The sequence below is a fragment of the Hoplias malabaricus genome, chromosome 1 (assembly GCF_029633855.1).
Source record: "Hoplias malabaricus isolate fHopMal1 chromosome 1, fHopMal1.hap1, whole genome shotgun sequence".
NCBI classification, from domain to species: domain Eukaryota; kingdom Metazoa; phylum Chordata; class Actinopteri; order Characiformes; family Erythrinidae; genus Hoplias; species Hoplias malabaricus.
The window spans coordinates 75,803,252-75,831,184 of record NC_089800.1 but is presented as its reverse complement, the minus strand read 5'-3'; the positions used below and the strand labels follow the sequence as shown (position 1 = coordinate 75,831,184).

General features: G+C 39.0%; 1 protein-coding gene across 4 annotated transcripts; it reads right to left on the bottom strand.

The window, feature by feature from the left end:
* Positions 1–21: 21 nt before the first annotated feature.
* cep170ba (centrosomal protein 170Ba) lies at positions 22–27,653 on the bottom strand. Of its 4 annotated transcripts, XM_066673456.1 has the most exons (20): positions 27,387–27,653; positions 25,725–25,862; positions 22,333–22,422; positions 20,901–20,979; positions 20,434–20,492; positions 20,134–20,275; positions 16,120–16,224; positions 14,766–15,251; positions 12,289–13,160; positions 10,662–10,838; positions 8,944–9,066; positions 7,236–8,859; positions 4,630–4,864; positions 4,244–4,379; positions 3,874–3,999; positions 3,672–3,760; positions 3,181–3,274; positions 3,030–3,081; positions 2,647–2,823; positions 22–255 (listed from the first exon to the last, which is right to left on the bottom strand). In XM_066673456.1, exons 2-20 carry the CDS (start codon positions 25,827–25,829, stop codon positions 224–226), a joined length of 4,803 nt encoding a protein of 1,600 aa, XP_066529553.1. In that variant the 5' UTR covers positions 25,830–25,862; positions 27,387–27,653; the 3' UTR covers positions 22–223. The 4 variants fall into 4 exon arrangements, with proteins under 4 accessions (XP_066529553.1, XP_066529552.1, XP_066529554.1 ...); XM_066673455.1 differs by having other exon boundaries at positions 22–2,823; XM_066673457.1 differs by having other exon boundaries at positions 22–2,823; positions 3,919–3,999.
* Between the last annotated feature and the right edge of the window lie 280 nt (positions 27,654–27,933).

Genomic DNA, 27,933 nt, shown 5'->3' with positions numbered 1-27,933 from the left:
ACTTCATATACAAAATGATCCCACTCTAATTTTTAAAAATATATGTACATTCTAACAACAAGCAGACATTTTTACAGCATTTTGAAGCTTTTAGATCAAAATATTGAAGAGATTTGACAAAGAAAAGGCTGACCTATTCTTTAAGAATTACAGAACCTCTCAATGTGACAGACATCAAGTCTATCCCTGGACAGTTTGGCTTCATTATGATGGAGCTGTACATTCAAACACTGGAGGACAGCTGGAAATGAAGTCCTGTGCAAAAATGGATCACAGTATTAAATTTGAGCAGCATTTTTGTTGTTAAGAAAATCTTTCACTTTCAGAAATATTTTGTGCCAGATATTTCAAAGGCCAGGTTAGTCATTGAATACAAAGTTTTCTTAAATAACTGTATGTACACATGTTTAATTCTGCACCCACTCACTGGTAAGAGGAAATGAAAGCAGTTCAATCTAAGAGAATGAAACCAAAACAGACAGTGCAAACCTACAGCATTCCATACAAACTAGATTAGCTTTAAAACATCATATGTTACAACAGAATGAATAATTGGCGGCTAAAACCCCCCTTCAATTCATCTCAATAACAATCATATGCAGTTATAAGTAATGGCCACTTGAGGATACTTTGGAAGCAATAGTGAGGTCCAGGGTCCCTCACTGACCTGATGTGTTAGTTTCGGTGTGTTTCACTCTGTCAAGCACCACTTGCAGTAAATACTTTCAGGAAAATTAAACTGATCCCCAAAGTTTCACTGGTACAAACTGGTAACTTGAAAGTTGAAATTAAGTTGGAAGTGCAAAATATTTCTTTGGTATAATATAACAATTGCTAGCTTTAAACATAAACAAGGTGTAATCTACTACTTTTTCTTTAGACCATAAATTAGTGTCACATGTGTAAACTTGTTAAATATTTATGTGGGTCTTTACCAAGCAGTTTATCAAAATCTCTAAAGACAAAGTTACAAATGGATATAAAGTAATGATGCCACGCATTGTTTCTTGGGAAGCCCTGTAAGGCTCTCTGTAAGAGATAATCTGGTAGTCACAAATCGGCAAAATTAATACTTGATGCCATTTATTTAACTTCCAGTAAAAATGGACATTTAGAAGAGATATTAAATTCATCAGCATCAGGAAAAACACCTATTATTTTTGCTGACCTGCTTTCTGCTTTTCATACATACCTAGAGATCTAGGGAAACAGGGACATCTCTTAAATGTCATCTCTTAAACTGATGCATTGTCTGCCAAACAAACCTTCAGTGATGTTGAGGTCTGAGCTCTGGAGCAGCCAATCCAGTGTTGTAAAATCACCAGCAGTATCTTTGTCTGATTTGCAAATTTTTCTCAGTAATGACTTCATGACAATTCTACATATATCACTTATACCCACAGCAGGAGATGTGTTCTCATAGAGAAAACATAGACAGAAAGAGCTGTGGATTGGTTTCAGACCAGAAGCCACAGTGGAGCTTTTCTTGCCTACTGCAGCTGAAAACTTTTAATATTCATTTTCTGATGGGGACAATTTTAGTAGTCTGCCACCAGTGGTTACATGTCCTCTCGTTTAACGTTTTTAACCTTCACTTTCAGTGGAAGTCAATGTAACAAGGACAGATGCAGTGTTAAAGAAAACTAAAAATCAACAAAAGGGACATTGATGATATATTCCTCTGAGTTTCCCCATTCCTGATGAAAGTGGAAACTTGTATTTCATCTTCTCACATATATCTCCCACAAATGAATAATTTGCTCTTAATGGCCTTTTTGACTGGAATATAAATAAATGAAGGGTATTTTATGACTTTTGCACAGTACTGTCTGTTGTGCCATATTCATAGTAAATGGGAATATCAGTTCTGAATAGGTATTCTTCTCTTTAACTTGAAAGAACGTAGATCAGTACAGACAGAAAATTAGAATTAGAAATCATGAACACAGAGTACACGTTTGCTATTGTTTACATAGATGTATTTACATATGACGAACTGGGTTATTACAAGATGACAAATAGTTAAAAAAAAAAAAAAAAAGGAAATATAATCAATAAAATTTCAAAGAAATCAAAGTGCATAATTTCACTATTTGTGACTGTGGTAATCATAAAAAAAAATAAAAATAGACCTATTTAACTAAATCTTTAATGATTCTCAGCATATGAAATACCCTGAAAAAATGATTTTTGTAAATTAATTTACCTCCTCAAATCAAGAATCAAAACATCAACAAAATTTATACAACTCAAATACAGTGTCATCACAGATCTCATAGACAAAAAAAAGCCTATATAATTTCTCTTAGTAATCCATAGTGTCGAATTGTCACTGTAAAAGGAAAATACAGAAGAAGTTTTCAATGGTGCAATTGTACCCTTAATGTATAATGTATTGCTGTTTGACCGGGTTTTTTCTGGTGCAACACACAGACACACCTTAGTGCAAATTCTACGAGCATCGAACCTTTTAAGATTCATCAAGTAACAAAATCAGCATGCTCGAAAATTAGTGACTCAATGTTCCAACATCAGTCACCAATGATTGTTCAAATGAGCAGCTTTAGTAGATATGGCATGTAAAAATAGAACAGGATGGATGTAATCATACTCATACAACAAAACCTTCCCCTTCAGACCCCCTACCTAACCGTCGACTGCTGGCTGAAGGTCCACCACCACCACCACCACCACGTAAAGATGAAGTGGTCCTCCACTCCCTGGGATTAACTCTGAAGGTTCTTAATCCTGCTGTAGGCTGGCCTCCAGTGGCTATTGATTTGGCGACAAAGTTTCCACTTGGTTCAATGATTTTGTTGATAACTGTAGAGTGTTAAACACGTGATTTTTTTTAACATTCATTCTGTTGGCATTCACGCTTATGCACATACAGCATATGTAATACTAAGAGTGCATAATTATCAGCTATATATATATATATAATATATTTTTGGCTATATTCTCAGTAAAACCATTTAATGAAATAGTGCAGGGCATTTATGCTTATAAGAGAAATACATTATTTATACCTTCCAAACGTTTCTGGATCCCTCTGAGATCACAGAGAATAGCCATTATTTCCTAGAGCAGAGAAGTGGTGGGTTATTGAGGGAAAGCTAATTTCACCTTACCAGCAGCATCACTAAAGTGAGAAGAAATTCAGACACACTCAAGGTTTACCTTGTTTGAAGAATCTAAAGGTTGATGATCATCAGCTGCATTGATCTTTGCCTCAATCTCCTCCCAGACCTCCATCTTATTGTGAAATAAGAGTCTGACAATAAATGAGAGTGGAATTAAAACAAGATCTACAACAAGCATTAGCATAAGTAAAGGGCCATGTAAAATACAATAATTGCCCAGCAGAGGGCATCAACCATTAACAATGAAATGGTATACTGGTCTGGTCTCTGTCTGTTTGTCTGTCTCTCTCCTCCCTGCCTTGGATGGCCAAGGCATCACTGGGGATTAAACTGGCAATCTCAAAAATAAAGGCCCAATGATATGCCTGCAGGGGCACTCAGAAGGCCATATTCCTCTGCTTTTAAGGTAATAACCCAGTGCAGTTATTAAGCCCAAATCACCAGCTACTATTCTGGAGAGGACTATAAGGAAGGTATAAGGAAGACTGACCAAATTTAATATGACTCAATACAACAGTACTAGCATACTTGATTTTTTCAGTCAACTGCTCTGTGTTTTCTCGAATAGCTATAGAAAGCTGGGAGACAGGATTCAGCATCCCATTATCCAGGGCGACCTGCAACCAAATAGAATGAATAAAAGGTATAACTGTGAGATTTAATGAAAGCAGGAAAAGAGGGTAAAATGGCAAAGAGGAAAATCAATAGGATTAAGAGAAAGTCTCAATACCAGCTCCTGGTTGAAACTGTGTCGTTTGAGGCTTTGATCGCTTACAATCTCATCAGAACTCCTGACTGGTGAAACTGGGGGAACTTTGGGGTGATTTAAGCTGGTCTCTGGAATGTGATGACGCAACTATAAGACCATAGAGCATATAAACCATGATTAAAATTGAAATCTAACAATTACATCCTGACCAAGATTGATGTTTGTCTATTTCAGTATAAAATAGGATGCAAGCACAAAGGAAAAATCACCACAAGCAATTTGTTTTTAGGCCTGAGCATAGTATACATACATTTATGACATTATGAGTGTACTTGGGCAAATTAATGACATTACAACATGTAGACTGTATGTGGAGAGAATGAAAGGTTACCTCTTCACAGGCAGATATAGCAGAAACTGGTTCCACAGCATCAGCAGAGGCTGAATTCTGAGGCTCAGCATCTCCAGCAACATCATGAATTTCTCGAGCCAGAATTGCCAAATCTTTAGCCAGGTCCTGACTCAACCTATCATAGAATAAAAAAGGTAGCTCAAGGACACAATCTTCATGAACACAATGCACAACACACAGAGACGCTTTTTAAAATATGCTGTGGTCTTTTAAATCATACTATACATAACAAACGTCAAAAGTCAAACTGGGTATACATCTAAACAGTCTAAAATGTAAACATAACCCCATACAGTAAATCTCCTTTGGAGCCATCTATAGTAGATAAACATTAATCGTTGTTCTTTACAGCTTCAATGAATTACCTTGCGATTTCTGCACTGTGTGTTGTCCAGCTCTGGAAGGCATCACTCTCATGGCCCTCCCCCTCAGAGTCCCTGGTTCTTGAGATAGGCCGCACTGGCCCAAGATTCTGCGTTCTTGAGTTGTTCAAAGCTCCTGAATGGTGGGATCGTTTATGTTTAGGAGTGCTTTGGTTAGAATCATACTCCTCCTCTGAAGTGGAGGTGTAGTCTGAGCCCTTCTGACGTCTCCTGGAGCCTTGGCCCAGGGAAGTGCATTGAGGAAAGTTTGTGATGCCCCAGGGTAATCAGCAGAAAAGAAAAGTACAAATGAAGGAGAAAAAGAAAGAGCAAAAATATGAGAAGAAAGTGAAGTGAACCCAGATTCTGGTTCCCGCTGACAGGAAAAAGTGCTTGAAATGACCACAAAGTGCTTACCCAGCTGAAGTTTTAACATTTCCATAAATTATAATTTCAGCTGTAACCATTTAATGGCCATGTCAATTCGTTTTTTGACAAAGTTATGGAGCTTTTCCACTGCATGGTACCTACTCTCCTTAGCTGTACTTGCTGTTTGGTCCCTGGTATGAGTTGGTTTTCTGCTACAATGTCTCCGCACTAAAGGTCATGTCACAAAAAACCTTCTCTAGCCAAGCCACAGACTTTGAAAACGACAGTTACGGTGGAGGTAACATTAAGCGTTTTTTACTCATTGTGTACTTGCCTTTTGTTTTGTGGGACTGAACACAGTTTAGCTGTGCTTGAGTTCAGATAGATCAGTAGTTGTTTTTGTCCCTCTTTCTTTGTTGCACTGTCCAACTTTCACGGGAGTCTTTTGCTGGGAACCAATCCAAGGAGCCTTTGTACCTCTTAAAATACAGCAGCATAATTTTACAACCTGCCAATGTGGGTCACATAAAAACAACTGCAATCTTTATTGCAGCTTGGAGGTATCAAATTTGCCTAATGGAAAAGACAAGTCAACACGATCATCCCTCACAAACTTACCCACAAACTGTCCACACTCGGCCTGCACCCCACCCTCTGCCACTGGCTTTTGGACTTCCTGATTGGCAGGCCCCAGTCCGTCGGTTGGCAACAGGACTTCAGCCAGTATCACCACCTACACTAGGGTTCCACAGGGATGTGTCCTCAGCCCCATACTCTACACCCTGTTCACCCATGACTGTGTTGCCTATCACAAGGACAACTTCATCCTCAAGTTCGCAGATGATACTGCAGTGATAGGACGCATCACTGATGGAGATGAAGAGGCCTACAGGAGGGAGGTGACCAGGCTGGTAGCATGGCGTGAGGACAACAACCTCACCCTCAACACAGACAAGACGAAGGAGCTGATGGATATGAGGGGGGGGGGGGGGAGACCTCATCAGCCACTGTTCATTTGGGAGCAGCTTTAAATACCTTGGAGTCCACATCAGTGAGGACTTTGCATGGACACTGAACACCATGCAGCTGGACAAAAAGGCTCAGCAGCGGTTGTATTTCCTGAGGCGGCTGAGAAAATTTGGGATGTCACACCCAGAATCCTCAAATTTTTATAGCTGTGTCATCGAGAGCCTCCTGACCAGCTGTATCACCGCATGGTATGACAGCACGACTGTGATGGACCGAAAGTGCTTGCAGAGAGTGGTGAAGACTGCTGAGAAGATCACCAGGACTCCACTACCCTCTGTAAGCATCTAACACCAGAGAGTCCGCAGGAGAGCTGCCTCCATCCTTAAAGACCCCATCCACCCCCAGCATGGACTGTTCACACTTCAGCCCTCAGGCCAGAGGTACAGAAGTGTCAAATGCAAGACAACTAGGTTAAAGAACTCTTGCCCGCTGACATCAGACTCCTGAACCTACCTCAGAAATAACTCTGCACTTTACTATCAACATGTTTACATGCCTCTGTCATTTACTGTCACACAAACAATTGTTTCTACTTATTGCTGTTTTTGATTGTAGCACTCGTTCACTTTACCATTCACCTATGTACATATCTCAGTGAACTTTGCACTTTATAAGTTATTTAGTTATTCGTTGTATTTTCTCTTCCATTTGGCATTCTTGGTGAGGAGCAAAGAAAGAATTTCATTGTACACGGAACCTGTTCCTTACTGTGCAAATGACAATAAACTCTTTGAACTTGAGGTCAAGGAGAGTAGGTACCATGGAGTGGAAAAGCACCTCTACATTAGTAAACCAGAGAAGTAGTAAATTTCCTGCTGTTAGTTAAATTCACTAACACAGTGGAACATTACCCACTAGGTCAGAGAATCAAAGAGTAAAAGATAATATTCCCCACACAAGAAATATTGCAATAGTATGATTCATTGTCAATACCATATATGAATCATATATAAATAACAGAATGCAGAACTGAAATCACCTTTGCACACAAATGTTTCTAAAATTAGGGCTGCTTGGTTAATCTAATTTATATTATCAGTCATTATATGAGCTTTCAAAATGAAAATTACTTAATAAACAGCCGCAATAAATGAATGGACCGAAAATATATTCCACAGTAGTGGCGTGAGAGTGCCTAGTAATGCTTTAAATGGAATATTCTGCTTTAATTAGCTTTATAATTAAGGATCTTTGAGTAGTATCATACTCACTGGCTGTGCTGCTGGTGTATTTTGCACTGCTTGATCGCCCACGGATGATTGGTTGCCTGGATAACCCAGCTGAACCCTTCTGTGCAGTTTTTGGGTCGGGCACTGAAGCCTTTCGTACTGAGAAACCAGACTCTGAACTGCGGTTGGAAAAGCCTGTCTTGCCTGCAGAGGACTCTGTGTCACTGGGTGTCGTGAAAGAACCAGTCCTCTTTCTGGGCAAAGCCAACATATCTAAACGGGAAAGCTTTTTGGTCTCCTGGGGTTTGGTAGTAGAAGGGTTGATGTCTGAGTTCTGCGATGCACGATCATTCTCAGTACCATCATTGTCAGAGGCGTCACCCAAACGGGCACGACGGAGCATGGAGGTCCGTGTAGGCCTTGGTGCAGAAAGGCTGTTAGAGCGGGCCAGTGCTTGAGCTACCACACCTTTTGTGGACTTGCTCGAATTGTCTTTCTGAAGGGGGACGATGTACTTTCTAGAAGTTGGACGGGTACTGGATTCCTGGTCTGACACGGTTTCAGGCCATTGACGCGTAACGGAGCTCCGAGGCTCATTGCCGAAATCTAAAGAGCCATGTTTCCCTGAACTCCGGCGCAACTGAAAGCGTTTACCTGATTCTCCCTTAAAATCATTATCAACTTGACTGGACCTGCACATTTGAGACAGAGAATCGGCAGATGACTGGTAACGGTTTTGTTCTTGAGCCTGCTGGCTGGCAGCTTTTTTTCCTTTCAAGAGTTCACTGAGGATCACTGGTTTCTTAGGGACAGAAGTGATGTCATTTTTACCACTACGCTGACTGACTGTACTGGACGTGTCTACATCTGATTCCCCAGAAAAAGAGTCCTCCTGAAGGCAGAGAGCACCATCACACTTTTGCACTTGGAGCTTGGCTTCCAAAGATGCAAGAACATTCTCTGTCTCTCTGAGGTAAGACTGAGTGTCTTGGTTGGACACTCCTTTGAATGCATTTTTATCAATGCTGGACGATGTACTCGAGATATGTGGCAATCTTGTAAAATGAATGTCATCACTGGGCCGATCTTTGGTAAAACTTTCTTGTCTGATGAGGGATACAGCATTTTCCATACTCTGTGAGGCATCCCGAAGGGAAGGAGAAAGATTTGATTTGTTGGAGCTGTTGCTCCCAGGCTGCCTAGTGATAGTGGATGTAGAGAACTTTGGAGTAGAATCCTGGTCCTTTAAAATCCTCGCCCCATCAGATGAAGAGATGACATCTTGTTTAGAAGGTGTCTGAATTTTAACATCTTGCCAAGACTTCTCTGACTGTGCTGCACTTGTTTTATTTCCCTGCTCCACAATGGACCCATCATCTGACTTGCTGGCATCACTCAGGCTGTCTGGTTCCAGATCATCCTGGACATAGAGTTTCTGCAAGTCTTCTTTCTGTTGTGAACCTCGTATGTTCTTCTCTACACCCTCATAACTTGGGTGAGAGTCTGCATGGATATGAATGCTGGGGGGTGGAGTGTCTGTCTTCTCCATGGAGGGCACCTGAGGTAAAATCCGCCGTGTTCGAGGAGTTTGGCCACTCTCTGATTCTGTGCTCTCTACATTTCGATTTAGCATCATCTGGTGGAGGATTCGTCCATTTTCTGAAAGGTAGATTTAAAAACTTAGTAAATACAATGTCTTAAACGAATGTGTAAATGAGCAGAAAAAAAACCTGACACACCTACCTGAAAGATCCATGTGTGCAGGGATATCAAAGAGTCCTGACACTGGACCCGAATCTACGTAGTTGTCGGCCAAACTAGCCCATCGAGAAACCCACTTGGTGCTAGCAGTAGATGAGACAGGGGACCCTCTCTTTGAATAAAGGAGTGGGGTGTGGGGGGCAGGAAACAAAAAAAAACACATTTACTGGATGCGCAAACATTTATAATGTGGTCAAGTGATAAACATATTATGACAACAATTTCAAATCATGCTATCAGAATGATTCATTTTAATTCCAGGTTTAGACTGACCATGTCACCATTTACTGCACACCACCACAGATTCAAATAAAGGAAACCCAAAGCCTTTAAATGGTATGCTTCACCCATCACCAGAAGACAGACCCCAAAAAAAAAAAAAAAAAAAAAAAGCGGTAAAGACAATTAAATAAACAAACAAACAAATTCACAGAAATAGGTTTGACACAGATCCACAGAACAATCTAAATAAAGAACAAAGCGAAATAAATGAATAAATAAATAAATAAAATAGAAATAGAAATACAGGGGCCAAGCACCACAATATAAATCTAGAGCTCCTTGGAACTAACCTAAAGACTACTAACAAAAGCATTCAAAATATTTAAATCATCCACAGAATACAATAACTTTTACTCAACATTTAACGCTCACTAAATATGCTTTCTTTGCAATGAAACACACAGTTGGTGAGTGTCTTATGTACTGATGATACTCGCAATACACCCCCAAAAAAAGCATTGAGACATAATACACCTTTACTATCAAATAACTAACTTAAATGTGATGAAAACACAGATACTCAATCGAGATGTCACTGACAACATGTAAATGTTAGCCTTAACACTACCCAAGGCAGAGCTTATTAAACAGATAAATGTAAGTGATGGGCATTATTTTCTTTTACAAATGGATCACTCATTGAAATAGCAGCAGGTTGATAAAAATAAATGATTGAAGGTTCCATCACCTTACCAATAAAAACTTTAAGCTAGATTCCTCCTAGTTCAACTATAACATTACAATGAAGTCCTTTTTCTAGTCCTTTTATATTAATTTCATAAGCTCATCTGTCAGTAGAGGCACAATATGTTGTTCTACAATTACAGACTTTTACACTTTTTACCACTTTTACACTGTCCTTTAATGATCGCAACATTCACAACAGTGTAAAAACAACCTGGTAACTTTACTATTTGGGATGATCTATGTATATCTTAGGAATAACAATAAGGACAATAAGGAATCACACAAATAAGTGCAAGATGTTTAGTCCTATAGATAACACGGGGAAAGAGTAACAATCTTGTAAGCACACTTTTTTTTAGTCTAATATATATATTTATTAATTAGACCGTTCAAGCTTTATGTGTCTAACAGACCTTTGACTGTACCAATAGCATGATATTAAAGGGGGGTTTTTGGTGTTAACAGGAGTGTCAGTATTACCCAAAATCAATTGTACACTTGACATTCCTTATGGAGACAATAAATTAGTCTTGATTGAACAAAACTATGCAAATGGAAGTGGCTGCCATCAATTGGTGGAAAAAAACCAAGCATATTAAATAGATGATTGGCCCCATAAAAACATGAAAAATCAGTGGAAGATTAAGCCAATCGTTGGTCGATTGGTGGATAGACAGATGGACCCACACGACAGACCTGAAGTCCCCCATAAATTTTAGGACCCAGGGGTGTGGTTACCTGTGCTGGACCCATGGATGGGTCACTAAAGTCTGGATAACAGCCCAGTACTGGGCCAGGACTACTTGCACTAAGTGGAAGGTTATCCTGGCCCTCCCTGTCACCATCTATAGGCAAATAAACTGTTGCTGCTGTAGGCTGATTGCTGTGCTCAGGGCACTCACCAACACCAAATACCTGTCAGGAACAAAGCATGCATGAGTGGGCTGGGTAGAAATTAATGTCTGTGCACTAAGTTAAGGCTTTTTAAGCAAATTTGTTATTTAGAATTTTAAATAGAAAAAAAAAGTCCAAGCCAAAAATGAACCTACAAATGTCAAAATACTTGGGGTCTAGCTTGAGGTTGCATTGCCTATGTTTGACTTACTATTCATTTAAATTATTAATGAATAAGGCTTATTTGCACTTTTTCATCCTGGTTAATCATTTCCCTGTATATGTATGGGATGGGTAATACGTAGCCAGAAAGCTTACTTCCCTGATAAATATCAATGCTAGCTTTTAATCTCATTACTTTCCAACTTCTTAAGGTCTATATTCCTTGGAGTTGATACATCCTTGATATGACCTTAAACCAACCACTGAATTCCCACTGCACACTAAAACCATTATCTGCAAACCAACATTTCCTTTTTTAAGCTTAAGAGCCCCTTTTCTGAAACTAAGAATTCATCACATGAAACATGGTAACACAGGGAGTGCAAAAAAAAAAAAAATAAATAATAATAATAATAATAAAAAAAAAATAAAAAAAAACACACAATTATAGCCCTGTTCTGATGGGATTTGTTTTATGGTCGTGGTGTACAGTAGTTATAGTAGTTTTAATCCCATCCAGATATACCATTTTTTGTAATTTTTCCAGAGACTATAAGGAAAGATCTCCAAGCCGTTTACCTACTGTATAACTACTGTAAAAGTGAACATTAATCCCACGTGAATAGATAAATAAACATTCTATATTATCCTGGGGAAAAGTAGTTTTTGCTTATTTTATCGAGAACAGAGGCACTGAAGGAGGCATTTAGTGATGCAATGTACGGTTGAAGTTTGAGGATAAGCACAGCTGCTGAACATCGCACCAGGTACAATCCAAAAACTGACCTAAAGGATCACTTAGTGGAAATGTCTGGTAGCTCTAGGTAGGTTTGCTATGAACATGTATTCTACTGATTACATTGCCAATAAAAGGTTTATAATATCAGTTATAATACTTGTGTGAAAGATTGGTAAAGTTTTTGCTATCTCCTTGCTCATTATCTGTTTTTGATAAGGTTGAAGAGGGCTAGATTTATTTGCCTGTTCTCAGAACAGTAGTGACAGTCTAAAAACTCCAGCAGCACTGCTGTGTCTGATCCACTGTGATGGCAGTGTGTAAATCGAGTAGCCACTCCCATCTCTGTTATTTTCACCAAGATTTCTTATCCAGTCTGTCGGTAAAATGACAATCTCCCCACATAAAACTAAACCTGTCCAAACAGGGATCATGTCAAAGAAAACAAAAATATTGTGAACCCTGAATGCATTGGAGAATTCATCTGTTCTCAGCTTCAAGCTATTTTGGAATTTAGCAATCAGAAAGTTTAGTGAAATGTGAATGCAATCTGTTTGAGTCAAAGGAAAATACCTGATCAATCTTGTTACGGGCCTCCTCCACATCTTTATCAGGTCCCTCCGTTTCAATTGTGTAGGTGCCAGCATCACTCAAGCTGTCGTCTTCTTCTTGCCTGGAAGCTTTATTGGTCCTGACATCCGTGGAATTAGCTGGTGTGGGTGTGAATAAAGGTTTGGAGGGAACTTGCTGATTAGACAGTGAAGAGATCTGAGTCTGGTTTAAAACAGGAACAGGGGGCTGTGACTGAGTCAAGGAATCATTTGTTACCATGGAGACTATGTTAGAGACAGGTGAGGAAGTAGAAGATTGGGGCTTTTCCCAGGTGGCACTGGATATGGGTTTTGATACTCTGAGGAACTCTGCAGCAAAGTCCTGTGCCAGTTTGGACCTGCGGCCAGCGCTACTATATGCTTTGGAGGATCCGGAGCGAGAAGAAAAGTTAGGGGAACTCATACGAATGTCAGTTCTCTCTCTTCTCAGAGATCCAGCTCTCTGGAAACCTCCACCAGAATCTTTAAGGGGAACAGTAAACTGTTGAGTGGGAGGATTCCGTACAGCTGAAGGGGGAGACTGCTCTCCAGTCTGGAGTTGACCTTTCATTTTCTCTACTCTGTTTCTGAGGGTGTCACGGGACTCTGGAGGAGACATGTTACTGGTGAAGGATTGTGAACGTTTCTTGCATGCATTGTCATCAAAAAATTCTATGACAAAAGATTGTCGAGGTTCCTGTTTGCTTTGACTATGAGACTGTGATGTTGAGTAGATAAGCTCGTCCTCTCTCTCTGGTGGAGTGAAGAGCTGAGGCGGTGATGTTGAAACTTCTTGCAGATTTGAAGGAGGTTCTTCAGAGTCACTCTGTGTTCCATCTTCATGATTGTGTCCATCTATAAAGCACAGATAAGAGTTACTTTAACATCAGAGGTAAATGGTAGAACAGTCAAAAATAAAGAGCACTAGGTTTCTGAGCAGTTAAACAGTGTTCTCTGGAGTAAAATATGCTCCAGGAAACACCTTTGTGATGAGCTGGTGTAACATGTTTGGTCATCCAACATCTGACCTTAGTACCTGACTTTGTAAAGTTCTCATGTCTGAATTTAATAAAAAATTCACTGAAATATTCTACAATTGTGTCTAGTGGTTCTCAGTCCTGGTGGGCCTCTGCCCTGCCTGTGGTAGTTTTCACCTGACTCTATCACACCCATGTCAATTTCTAAAGGGGTTGTTAATTAGCTCTGTTGGGAGCAGAGGAATCTCTAAAATGTGTATGGCAGTAGCCCGCCAGGACCCGGATTGAGAACTAATGATCTAGTCTAAACCCTTCCCAGAAGAGTAAGTTATTTCTGCAGCAAAGGGGCAAACCTACCCTAATCTCAGTGGAAATGTTGGATGAGCAGTTGCTCAGAAACCTTTGGCCACACTGTGAAATTATACTCAAGCTGTTAACTGTTCTACTGCAAGACAAACATTCTTTGGGTGATGGGTGATGTGCCTCTATGACATAAGAGTATAAATTATTGCTAGCATCCTATGAAACATACTCTGCCCTATATTGCAGGCCAGTCACAAGCTTAAGGTTTTGATGTGGTAAATTACAAGACAAATTTATCTGGTTATGTTGTATTTATTTGTTGATATATAGGCACAACGTTTATATACTACTACTTACTACTCCTCAACCTAATATCACTTTACTTAATACTAATAAACACTCCAAGGCAACATAACTGAATCAAACGGAATTAAAATTGTATAGTAGAGTCATAAAGAAGAAAGCTGAGGAAAAATAATACCAGCAAACCTACTAATCTGATCCTTCAAACTCACCAAGCTAATGGAAACCGCCACAAGAGGTTTGAAAATGTTTATGGATAATTTATTTTTCCCCACATTCCTGACTTTATGCACTGCAGTAGCAGAAGGTTTGGCATTTTGACATAGTATAACACTTTTAATAAAAAATTAACAAAAAGCAACAAATTCCCAGATCTGGAGACCTACCCAAACCTACCCATAGGTACACTCATTCAGTGCAACTAAACTTGCACTTACATTATAGCCCCATTCACAAATGAAAAACTCCAGAGTATCATGTCCCGGAAATGTCTTATGTTGTGTGCTACATGTTTGAAAGGACACGTCAAAGATTCTTGCAGCAGGAAATGTTCTGAATGCTTTAAAGCATGGGGCAGTGCATGTGCAGTGCAATGCAGAACATACAGCTCAATTGCCCAGAACATAAGAAGTTCTATTTATACGTGCACCAACTCAGACTTTACCTGGAGTCTTACTAGGGTAAAGATGAGATAAAAGGGTAAGAAGATAAAAGAAGATTACTCCTCTGGGTAAAATATGACACATTTCTGGGTTACGGTGCATGTGTGAAATTTATTAATTTGTGTTCTAAACCAAAAAAAATTACCAAGGGGATATTTATGAAAGAAATAGTACATTCATTTATTTTCATGTCTGATAGCTTAGTTCTAACTTACCTTTCTGGGTATTTCTGTTATTAGAAAGGTCACTCTTTGTGCTGTAAAGATCCTCTGATCTAGACTTCCTTCTTGCCATGCTCACATCGCTCTGTACTAACCAATCAGCCACTTTACTCTCTGCAGACATCACCTCTGTTGGTGTGCAAACTTTCTCCTTGCTGGGGGTCTTGCGTTGACGGAAGGAGAACTTTGTAACATGGTCTTTAATTTTGATCTTTCCAGGAGTGCATTCATCAAACTCAATGGTGAAGGAGGCATGACTCTGCACTACAGGGGGTGTAGAAGGGGTCCTATTGTCTGTGTCTTTTGTGGGGATCACTTGGACCTCTGGCTCTGCAGTTTTGGGCCTTGATTGTAACTCCTTAGTGGGGATCTCAAAGTAATTCACATCCTTTTGGTAGGAGTAAACAGGTTTGTTTTGGTCATCTTGAGGATCTGATGCAGAGCCATTGATCTCATTTTTGGAGTCTTCCTTTGGGTTCTCTGTGAAATATTACAGCATGAATAAAAAGCTACTTATATAGCTTTACATACTTTACATATGCATCCCAAACAAGATATTCACCAGCTACAAAGAACAACAAAACAGGGCACAACGATATTTGAATTGTAGTGTATTGTGTATTAACTAATAAGTACATAAAGCAACTTAAATTAATGCACTATTAATTAATTTTACAATTAATCAGATTTATTATTACACAGAGATTCCACATGAAAAATCTGATGAATTGTTACCTTTATTATATTTTGGTGGTTTTTAACAAAAATATATTCCTTGTACAGACACCCTGTATGCTTTGCACTTTAACCGTTTAGGTTGCATAACACTGAGGTATCACATGAAAAAAGAAAAAGCAGATTGTGTTCCCGACTGGGATTTTGTAGAAAACAATGACTCCCTGCTTCCCTTTGGCTTAGAAGGATACTAATCCATTGCAAGGCTGAGCTTCTTGGCCCGTCTTAAAAACACTGCAGCCCCTATTTCATTAGTCTTTTAATGATAATGTGCAATTATTTTTCATTGTACAACGAAATGTGTCTTCTGCATTTAACCCATCTGTGGCAGTGAACACACACACATACTTGTGCTCTAGGGGCTGTGAACACATCCAGAGAGGCGGGCAGCCATCCCCAACGCCCAGGGAGCCTTTGGGGGTTTAGTGCTTTGCTCAAGGGCACTTCAGCCATGGATGTTCCCGCCAGTCCTGGGGATCGATGCGGCAACCCCATCCCCCCACACATAGATCTCCCAAGTATGCACACTTCTGGATGGTTAATTTTAGTAAATGTATCATAAGTGCTAACTGCAGCTATGCATTTTTAGCAGAACAGTTATGATTATACAAACCTGTACTTGGCTGTCTTTGTTGACCTTTATTCTCCTCATCAGCATCACCCCACCAGGAGGGCTGCCCATACAAAGGTGTAGGCTTTGAGAATGGAGGGTCTGCAGCTGAAAGGACAGAAAATTAATGAAACAGAGGCAGAATAATGAAATTAAACTGCTGACTGACTAACTATTGCATTGTCTGGGATGGTCACACGGCAGACTAAAGAGCTAATAATAGGTTGTGTCAGCACAAAAGCCGATTGTTTTCAGGCACAATGGATTCAGCATGCTAGTATTTGACTCTGCGCAGTTATATTTTCACAGTGTATAATATCTTAAACTAAGCAAATATGGTAATTATTCTGAACAAATAAGCATAGCCTTTTGAACCTACGGGCAATTAAAGGAATGCCACCCTATTTGGTCTTTACTTGATAAGGTAAAATACATGTTGTAGTAGAACAATAACTTGCTAAGTTAAAGCTATAGGAAAAAAACAGCAGTGCAAACCAGTGACATTTTCCCTCTCTGACAACATAGAACAGAGCAGTTAGCTGGTCAGCTATGCGAAATACAAAGTCTGTTGTCCAACTCAGCTGAACCAGCATGCTGGCTTCATATATGCAGAGTCAACCAAGGCAGCACAACACAAGGTCACTGTTGCCAGAGCAACACTCTGTAGTATAGATAAAAGGACATGGAGTATACCTATTACTGCACACAGGCAAATATAAATATTTGGGCCTATAAGTGGACCTATAAATACAAACCCAAGTCAAAAAATATTATTTATAAAAACAGTATTTAAAATGATTTAAATTGTTTTTTTTTTTTTACTTAAAATAATCCCACAGCGCACCTGAACTAGATAAGTGGTTACAGATAATGAATAAACGAAAATGAATGGGAAAAACAGAGGGGTAAACATGCTCCAGTCAGGAGCATTTATCAAAGTTGAAATTAACATAGGACTATACACCAATCAGCCATAACACTATGGTAATTTGAGTGGATCAGATACAGCAAGGCTGCTTAAGTTTTTAAACACATCAGTATCACTGCCTTTTCTTAAAGACAAGTGTCTACATTTAAAAAGCAAATACAAAAGAAGAAAGGAGTACAATGTAGGCAAAAGCACAATCTAGTACACTTCATAATGCAAGGTGCAGGTGTGAGACCCTAAAAAAGGAAACATACAGGATCACTGCTTTAGAGGAAGGAAGGATATGTGCTTAAGAGGAAACAAATTTAAACACAATGTTCACACACACTTCGTAATCCTCTCTCATCCTCTCTAATAGAAAAGGTAGCTTGCTTTGCTTTATGACTTATTATTTCCCCTGTCTAGCAGTTAGCATCAAGATGCAAAATAAATAAAAATATCTGTCGGTTCATGTTACTACTGTTGAAGGCGCAATAAAGAACAGAGCACCACAATTTTGTATTGTGTCCTGAATCCCAAATTCTGTGGAGCAATGTGTAAACATGACAAATGATAACAGTATGAACAACAAAAATAGCACCAAATATGGAAACTATTATAACATAGCAATAAACCAGAGAGTCAACTAGCCAGGAGTTGACTCAGGTCACTCCCCACCAGTAAAAGACTGTTCCATCAGTTACTAAATATAAAGTTCTTAAATCTCTACCATCAGTGGTTATTTTCAAAACAATATTTGTTTTGTAAAGGTATGACTATGTAAAATGCCTATGTGTATATTATTAAGGAATTGTTTTAAATTACATCATATTTTAGGAAACATCTGGACAATTTCAGAAATGCTACATCTGCAAATGTCCACATGGTTTAACGGAGGTGACATTCTGCAATTTGTCATAGTTATTCCAGCAGCATTGTGGGCCTAATTCAGCAACACACTGATGAGGGGAGGTGCCTACCTGTTAACCCCTGGGAAGAGGTAGCAACACACTGGGTGTGTTGTGCAAGCATGGGCTGAGTAGCCTTAGGTGTTAAGTGTAGCTGGTGGCTGATTGGAGCATAAATGGCTAAAGTTATGATACCTAGGTGTAAGATTTAATGGTCAACAAAAGATGACAACAGGAAAGATGTGGCTGCAGGTAGGAAGACAGTGGAGTGGGCCTTATGTGAAGCTCTAAATGGACTGGCATAGGATATTTTAAAACCTATCCTGTATATAATTACAACTGCTTGTAATTTGTAGGGTATGTAAAGTGTGCTAAGATACACACCAGCCAAAAATTGATAATAAATATATTTACTGGGAGTTAGGCCAAACCTGCAATGTTTGGCAGCAAATTCTGTGCAGGATAACTGTCCCAGTCCCAGCATCAGCTACAACCTACATCTGCTACACCATCTAAAAAAATTACTTGGAAAGTAAGTAATTTAATTGTAATGGTCCCCCAATGTGTTAACCTTTTAATCTTACCAGTGCTGGTCACAGTGCGACAATGGACTAGGATTAACTCTCACTCTGCACTAATCCCATCATGGCACATGCTCACAGTGTCAGAGACTGTAGTTACCTGCAGTGGTGTTATGACCTTCACTTTGATAGATTAACAGTACCTGTCTCCTCTGATCAAGAGAACCCCCCAGAAGTCACAAAGCTAAACCCTCAACTCCTCAGCCAACTCTCAACACTGGCATGCAATGCCACAACGTGCAGGAATGCCACGTTAGCCATTCTTTAATACCGTAGCAGGTCAGCATTCTGCTTGCTCTGCTCACAACTGATGTACAAAGAACAAGGAAAAGTCCACAGGGCTCTTTACTGACAGCTAGCCATATTCAAATCAAGTTCAGGAGAGTACTGCCTCAGAGACAAATGTCATACAAGGAAGAGAAGCAAATGACTTTAGGAGTCAGCTATAGCTTTGCTGCTGTGAGTGAATTCATAGCTTCATCACTATTCCTGTGACAAACCCCAAAGACAAACTGGAAAAAAACGTATTATTTTCTTTTTGATACTGATGGAAAGAGAGAAAGAAAAATATGCTAAAGAGCTAAAATAATCACTGGATATGCTCAATAAGCATCAACACTCAAGTCCTGTAGAGGTCTGATACACCATTAAAAAAACCAACATCCTGCTCAATACACAGAGTAAAGCAAAGTAGGAGTTTCCTACTTAAGGCATGTTCTTTAAAATGACTAAAAGTTTTGTCAGTGTTCAAAAAGAAAAACATAGTCAAAAATATATACTGCCTTGTATGACGAATTGTTCAAAGTTAATGAGGATATAGGACTATGAAGGTACATACTATATCAACTATTATCATATAATAAAATTTATTTTTATGTTTTTTCCACACACCCAATGATGAGTACAAGTTTCCTCCAAGACATCTCAAGCCAAAAACCTCTTTTTGAGCTGCTGCTAATGTAATGTCATTGTTAGGAAAAGCTTTTTGTTTGGACTCATTGTGACACTTGACAACATAAGTAGGGCTTTACTTGACTAGAATTCAGTAGGTATTACTGTGTCCCATCCTGTCTTCTCTCTGGAAGTTTGCTTAAAATGTCAGTTTGCTTAAAAGTTTCTTTTCTCTCAAATACACACAACCACACCAATTGTCCCAACAACAAATTGGCAAAATTTTTCAGGCAGAATTCTCAAGGAAGTTATCCTTTACTGGATTAAATAAGCAGGCCTCGTTTACACAGGGACCTTAACTGATGTTTAAAATGCAGCCTGTTGCTATAGCATCCAGCATGCATCATGGATAGAAAATATTATTTTTAATATCATGGATTATTACTGTTGCTGCTGATAAACTTAGCCAACAGAGCTCCAAAAGAAGGAATATATGATTTAGGAAAATCATAGATTGCACATCAGTATGCAAAGTCTTTTTGGATTCATGTTGTGATGGAAGTCGCAGCATATGGTGTTTGCTTGCTTGTGATTGACTTGAATAATGACTTGTTTAACCTTTTCTGACTCATTTTAATAATAAAAAAAAAAAGTTAGAAAGCACACTCGTCTTGGCTGACTGCCTACACTGGTCTAGGAGGAGCATATCTGATTTTTCTCTAAAAGTTACCTGTGTTGGATTTGCGTTCACTTTTGTCCTGCTTGGAGCGTGGAGAGTCTGTGGCTTTACGGCTCTTCTCATCTACCTGCTCTCTCTTCTTGGACTCCAGAGCCTTCAGCCCCGCCTGCAGCTGACTGGTGTACTTCTCATGCTGAAAGCCACAAAATCTTATGAGTACATAATATTACCCTTCCAATTTAAAAAAATTATCACACTTTCCCACAAATACAGGTCAAGCATGACTATTAAGACAAAAATCTAAAACTATGAATATTCTGCATCCAGGCGTCAAGTCATGCAAATATGTACCTTAAGGGCCTCTTCTGGAACCTTATGTTGACTCTGCTCCATAATATAAACGTGAGAATGTGAGAAGAGTTAAGTAACAGTGACATGAAGCATGAAAATGAATACAGTATGTAAATGGAGTACAGAAAATGAAAGTTTATCCCACCGATTTAAAACAAAAAAAAATAAACCTTAATAATAAATGTGCTTTGTTTACTTAAAGAGCAACATATTTTCTAGGAACTGTGTCTAATAAAAAAGAAAGCTGCATCATTTGCCATTCTCTAAACAAAATTTCTTGCATACTTAACTGTTTTTTTTTTATTTTGCTTTGGGGTTTTTTTTTTTGGGTGCAGGCGAGGTTGGAAGAGATTTTCGGCTTAGCACCAACCATAATCTGAAACCCCTGACTCAAAGCAGAGGATTAGCATTAAATGAATTCTTTGCATGGCTATAGCTGCATTGCTCGATTGCAAAAAAAAGGATATCATATCCAAAGCGGACAACATCAGACAACTTCAGGGTGATGTAGGTCTGGTCAGGAATGCGGAGGTCATTCACAAAAGTCTGCAGATCAGTGAGGGGAGAAAAACAACACAGAACAATGCTTAGTAAACACCTGGTCCAAAACACAGTAATATATGTTGCAGTCTCATGTGATTGTTCTGGCTCCTGTTTTTATCAATCCCATATAAAACCATAAATCCTTATAATAAAAATACATAATTATAAAATACAATCACATTATATATATTTAACCAGCACACCACATACTACTAACCACATTAGGTTATATTGTCTGGGGTGTTTTGGCAGCTAGCCACTCTCCCAGTGAAAGTCAAGCAATGGTCTTGTTAAGACATTAATAAGATCACACCAGTTATATAATGAGATTGGGTTTGAGAGGCCATGGAAAGGACTGACAAGAGGTGGGTGAAATAAACCTTTCCCCCCAAAAAACACCTACTCTACACATAAAGAGGTCAAATTTACAAGAAAGAAGGTTTAAAGGTTACACAACACATATCCAATCAATGAAACACTGTCAACATTGACTGATATGATGCTAGCAATGCAAGTACACTTAAGGTAAAGGGGGGGGGCTTCAAGCTATGGAAGCCAAGTTGTCTCCCTGGCAATACAAAAACAAAGCTTTGAGTGTGACATAGTTTATCTACAAGAGCCAAACTGAGGTCTTCCAACCCCTTTCCACTGCCTTGTAAGCAGCTTCAGAATTTGCCCAGTGCTACAAGGCTGGAATGTTCCATCAGCTTCTGCTCTGGTGAACTCTTAACAGCTAGCAATATATTAGCTCCCTGAAGAGGAAATAGAAATTTGAAGTGGTTAAAAAAATTAATACCAGTATGCATCTGCTCAAGTCAATCCTCATAGCATCTGGCTTCTTAATGTTGTCTTAAGATGACTTGAATCAGAACTCAGTAATGATATGACATACACTGCTGATGAAATGCTTGGAAACAATTGTCATTATAATATTTTACTACAATAAGTAAATTATTTGTCAAAAAGAAATTTAAGATTTTAATTATTAATATTTCAAAACTTCAAGAATACACATGCTTTCATAAGTATGTTAATATGAGTAAACTCTCAATGCTGCAATTTCTTTAAAGATATGAGTTGGTAACATCCAGCACTAACATGTACCATGTTATTGGGTTAAATTTAACTTAAGATTTTAACTTAATCAGAAAAGGCCATGTTATTTACAAAATATCTGCCATCACATGCAGGGACAGGCTTTATAATATTTAAGCAAATATTTACAGTATTTAAAAGGATCATTTTATACTTTGAATATTCAAACAACTGATGTCATACTTCAAATAACAGACTGCATGTGTCACATTTTACACTGAAGAGGGCAGTTTTAAAAGAGAAGATCCACTCTAAACTCACCCCATTGAGGCTGCCTAGGTCTTTAACAAGGTGTTCATCTGTGGCAGGGTCATAGTTGATCACAGCATGCTGCTTGTCCACACTGCGGGACTGTGTGGGGGCAGCAAAAAGACTGTGTCAGCAAAAAGAAGCAACTCAACAAATTTAAAGACTTTATTATCACTGACCAATCTATCAGCCAAGTACAAATGCAATGGCAAAGAATAACTACAAAATTACATGAGGACTGCCAAGTACAGGTAACACTGACAACAGCAGCTGGTACAGTGGGATATTTCATGGTGGAGTTAATTGTCTCAAGTCTTTCCCTTCTTACCCTTGTATGCCTTTCACTCTAGAACAGGGTAAACCTTGACTCATCATCAGACTGCATGACATCACCTTTATCCATAGCTAGAGTCCAGTCTTTATGCTTTCCAGCAAAGGCATTTTTTTCAAAGCAACTGAGCTGTTGTTTAGTTCCACACTTGAGTTCTTATTGGATTTTTCATTCTTACTTGAGTTCTTTTCACAACTATGAGATCTACTGTCGATTTCTAATATCTCTAATAACTGTCAATCAAGGTTTTTTGGAGCACCTTTCTTCCACTAAGTTAACAGTTCACCAATACACTTCCAGGATTTAATGATGCATCAAACAGTTCTGAATCTATTTACAGACATTTCAGTTTCCTATGCTTTCTTGCCACAGGTTTTTAAAGTATTTTCTTATTTAAATCCAGACGGCAGATATTTTTTTGGAAAGACAGGGTATGTTCAAAATTAACTTGCTGCATCAACATCCACAATGGAGATAAACTAATCACTGAATGTCCAACGGAAAAGCGTAATTACACAGAAGCTTTATTTTGTGTCATTATCTTTTGTAGCCTTATCTTCCACAAATCAAAGGCTGTGAGCTGTGCACTGGGGCCTGACACATTGGCAGCCTTGCTAGTGCTCATTAGAGACCGCTCCATGAGTCAGTGAGATTGTGTTCAAAGCTAAGGAGGTACAATCCTCTGTTTGCTGAGCCCCAGCTATTGTCCAACAGTGCAGAGCAATTAACAAGCAGTGACAAGCATTTTAGTGCTCATTATTTAGAGGCACATCATGATTAATTGATTATACATGAATATAATATGACATAAAATGTTATGACAAATTTGCCCATGAGCACAATTGAAATTCTCTACATTAAAAATGTATTATTTGTAATTATATTTTATAAAACCTATTACAGTAAGAAACAGGACATAATGAACAGTCATGGATTATCAGACAGCTGCTAAGAAAACAGTACAAAGTTTAAATGGGTCACAAAAAATTGCCATGGTCAGCACTTAAGTGGTATTAAAGTCTCCAATCACAGCAGACCCATGACCTAATGTGGTTCATAAACAAATAAACAGTGCAAAACATAAGACCAGAGCAGAGACATATATTTAAAAAAAGAGCCAAAACAAGACAGAGAAATAAGAAAACCAACAATCTGGTGAAAATGAGCAGACACGTTAAAACAAAGCTTCTGTGGGACTCGCTTGATGAAGCTGTTTCAAACTGTGAGTGATCTGGGTGAACTATGTGTGGCTTATTCTCATTTAAAGATACAGGAGCTGAAACAAGCCGTTCTGAACATGACTGTTGAGACAGAGGGAGAACTGTACTGTGGTGTTTGATCCTTGAGGTATTCTGACCAAAGCACATTACAACCATTTCATTAAAACCTCAGGGAACTGTGCTAACTTCTGGAATAGAAGCTATGTCCCCTTTAAAGTGAATTTCACGACATAGGTGTTAAATAGGCTGTTGGCCAGAGTTGCTGGAACCAATTCTGTTCTGGTCATTTGTTAGCTATAAAAAGGTTAGAAAGTTTGCTGGTGCCTAAACTGTGGTCACTGAAGGCTTATTTGTGATCAGTGTGTCACAAAAAGACAATAAAAGCCTCAAGTTATGGGTCTCCTGACCACTTTTACTATTACTGCGTCTAATGCATTGTTCTACATGTTGACACGGTTTAGCACAACCCAAAGCCTGTGGCTGAGAGGCATGTTAGGGAAATACCAACGGGTGCCTAAGCAGAAAGAATGAGTATTTCTACAAAAAGATTATAGGCTGGCATCATTTGAAAACGGGGAGAGGCTGAGGTTTGGAAACACTGAATGTGCATGAATATGGACAGGATGAGCTTTTGAGTTGAGTTAACCGCTGCGGTGAGGGAGGCATTTTGAACTAACCACAGACCAGAGCAAAGAGGATAAACAGTTTTAAAGGCAGAATTATTTTTTCCAGTGGACAGGGAAGAGTAAGGCAAAAGACGTTTGAGGGATAAAAAATAAAGAGTATCCATAGCTGCTGGTAGTAGTCCTAATAGTCCTGATAAAGGATGAGGTGGCTTGAATAAATATATAAATAGCCCTGTAACAATTATTACATGATCATCTGATCAGTATTAGCTAAGCTGACCGTTATTAATGTCCAGAGGTATTAGTTTTCGCAGTAATATGTTAAAGTGTAATGACACATAATACAACCTCATTTACATAAATGTTGGGACACAAAATGTAAATAAATATAAAAAGCAATGATGTGCAAACCATTTAAAGCCTTCAATTTAAAAAAGTACAAAGACAACTTTTCTCAGTTTCAACATTTGAAACATTGTCCATTGTTCTATTTTCAATTAAATATAAGATTTAAATAATTTACATATCTTTGCATTCTGTTTTCATTTATCTGGGGTTGTAGATCAGAATGTCTATTTATCACAGTCATTGGGGTGGCTACATAGTCATTCAGATTGTTGGGATGTGAAATCTGCCATTTTAGTGAAGATTACATTATTGTACAGATTTCTGTACAACTGTGGTGATAGGACCTAGGAACCGTGAGGTCTACTGCACAAAACAGCCATTGTATTTACTGTCCAAAATGCTCAGTGAAGCCAAATTAATTGTGTGCTTTTAAATATGTTACACTAAGGATCGAAAATGCAAATATGTTTCATTTGCTTTTCTCCTGCATTAAAACATTTATTGAGCCATATGTCAATTTAAACCAACAAAAGATCTAGGGACAGCCTGCTATAACGTGTTTAGAAGGCAGTGGTAAGTGATGACTGTCTAAGCCAATGACATAACCATATTTATTTATGCAGAATGTAATTATCAGCTGACATGTCATAACAGGCCTATTTTCAAACTGTTTTTATGGCAAAGCTTTCAGCTTCAATTTGTGGCCTCTCCCTGCCTTTCTCTCTCTCTCTCTCTCTCTCACACACACACACACAAACAAACACACATCCTGAATCAGGCTTAATTTCCAAGCTGTTAACACTGGCATCAACAAAGAGGCTTGGGCTGAACTGTTGCATAGAGTCTGTGTGTGTTGTGCACGTGTATAGAAAGTCTTACCTGCAGCATCAGCTCACAGTCCTCTCGGCCCACAAAGATCATCTCCCGTGGCAGACGATGGCGGGTGCCAGAGCTGCTCACTAGGAACCAAGAGGTCAGACTCATCTTCACACACTTTGTCAAAGCCTATTTAGCATCCTGCAGAGCAAAGACAACGTGTTAAAGGGCGAAGAGCTTTACATGCTTACATGGAGAAAAAAGTCAACACCAGGTATAAAGCCAAACCTTTTCAAACCACCTGACGTCACCTGAGACACATAGAACACAATTAACTAATATGAAGGTGTAAAAGTGACCACTGTACACACCCAAACACTAAAGAAATTCTATACTCGAAAGACCATCAGCTGATTTTGTTTTTTGAGTCAGACTGCACAAAGTTCCAAGTCCAGAGCTTTTAAGCTTTTAACTGTATCATTCTTATGTTAAAATCAATCTCACAGGGCAGATACAGGAGAGATAGAAGGTAATCCACTTAAATGTTGGTAAAAGTCAAAATAAAGCAAGATAAAAAATAAATAAATAGGGGTGTCCGAAATTTTGATGTATATTAAAAGCTGTAAAGACAACGAGATTAAGAGCCATGCAAAAACAATTTTTCCAGCAATGTCACTATTTTAAAGCTTTGAGAAAAAGGAGCAATTTTGCCTGGTAATATAGTAACTCAATAACAGAGCGCCAAGGCCTACAATACAGCACTGAATTCATGCCAAGGCCTACAATACAGCACTGAATTCATGCCAAGGCTGTTATCATCAGTAGTCAAATTTAAACCCTGACAGCCCTGTTCTCTTCAGGTGAAAGTGTGTGGCCATTTCAAGCTGTGGGACAAACATGAGACATTAGTTAGGAAATCTCCTCAGCTTGCATTTCCATTTGAGTTTCTGCTTTCAATCCTAGAGCCCTGTATTGACAGTTCAAAATAGATTAAGGCGTGTGAACGACTTAATAATGCATAGACATTCAATATTTATTGTGTGGGAAAACTTAATAATTCATGGGAATGAGAAATTTAAACAAAGCATGGGAATAACATGAGGCATGGGACGACATATAACGACAAGCTAGGGAATGACATGTCTAGTGTGGTGAACAATTTAATAAGACTTGGCGTGGGGATATTTAAATAAATGTGGGAAGGACTTAACAACTTTTACACAAGTTGTTCCGAAGCTATACCGAAGTCATTCCAACACCTTATTAAGTTGTTCCCACGGCTTCATTCTTTTTGAAGGGATGTCACCAGGAGGGTTTCGTACAATCCATATGGCAATGTGGGTTCTTCAAAAACCTCGGTCCATAGCAGGGCGTTTTTAGTGAAGTGAAAGGTAAATCGGTGTAGTAACAGAATATCAAACGGTCGGTGTTGTCGCACAGCTATAGATGAAGTTCAGTCGTGCACAGATAACTGCTTTTCCGTTCCACCTTAAATGACAACGTTACCGCATTAACGTGCGCGCGTGGACATAACGACTGCACCTTTTTAAGGTGGAAAGGAACATTCCCCAAAGCGGTTGTTGAATATAAGCCCACTGGGCTAACTAGAATAGCTGTTCGAAATTGGGATGCTGAAATGTCGCCAGTCTTTTATACAAACTACAAACATGTTGTCTGTAAATACTGGAACATATCACTCATAATTCTACCGGGGCGTTGACTTACCCAGTCAAACTGCTAGCTTTTCCAAATTAGTAACCTTAGTTCTCCCCAACAGGAAATATTAGCCAACGTTTCCCAAACAAGCGCCAAAAAGCTTCGACATTCCCAAATACCGCCGTCCACAGCACTAATGCAAGCTCTGTTGCTTTCTCCTCAGAGTTAAAACTCAAAACAGCCCTCCCTCTGACAGAGCGGATAAATCCTTGTTATAAACTTATCCCGAGCGCAGGCGGCCGTTGGTCTCAGGTGGATACACACCCTCCCTTTAGACATTACAGCAGCTCCTTCTTCTGTTTGAATCATCAACCCCTGACTCCTGAGTATCGGCTCTGTTCAACGGAACCGACTCAGAGATTAATTTAAGATCTACGCGGCGTTTGAGTGTAGAATTTAAATAGGCCTCTCATTTACAGATGTGTTTGTGACTGTGGGGGTGCAGACCTGGTGTGACAAACTTGTGGGGTTTTTCATGATGCAGGTTGTTGTGAGTGGGCTTTACATCTACAAGAAGTCCATCCATAGGCTTAGGCCTACTGTTAGAGAAATATTA

Bases quoted from the DNA above. Each gene is read 5' to 3' on its own strand.
- cep170ba (XM_066673455.1), bottom strand. From the start codon at position 25,829: ATGAGTCTGACCTCTTGGTTCCTAGTGAGCAGCTCTGGCACCCGCCAT. The intron at 16,225-20,133 runs GTAACTTTTAGA...CTGTCCTTTCAG, and splicing joins TGAACGCAAATCCAACACAG to CTGCAGACCCTCCATTCTCA. The intron at 3,761-3,873 runs GTATTGAGACTT...ATTTGGTTGCAG, and splicing joins ACAGTTTCAACCAGGAGCTG to GTCGCCCTGGATAATGGGAT.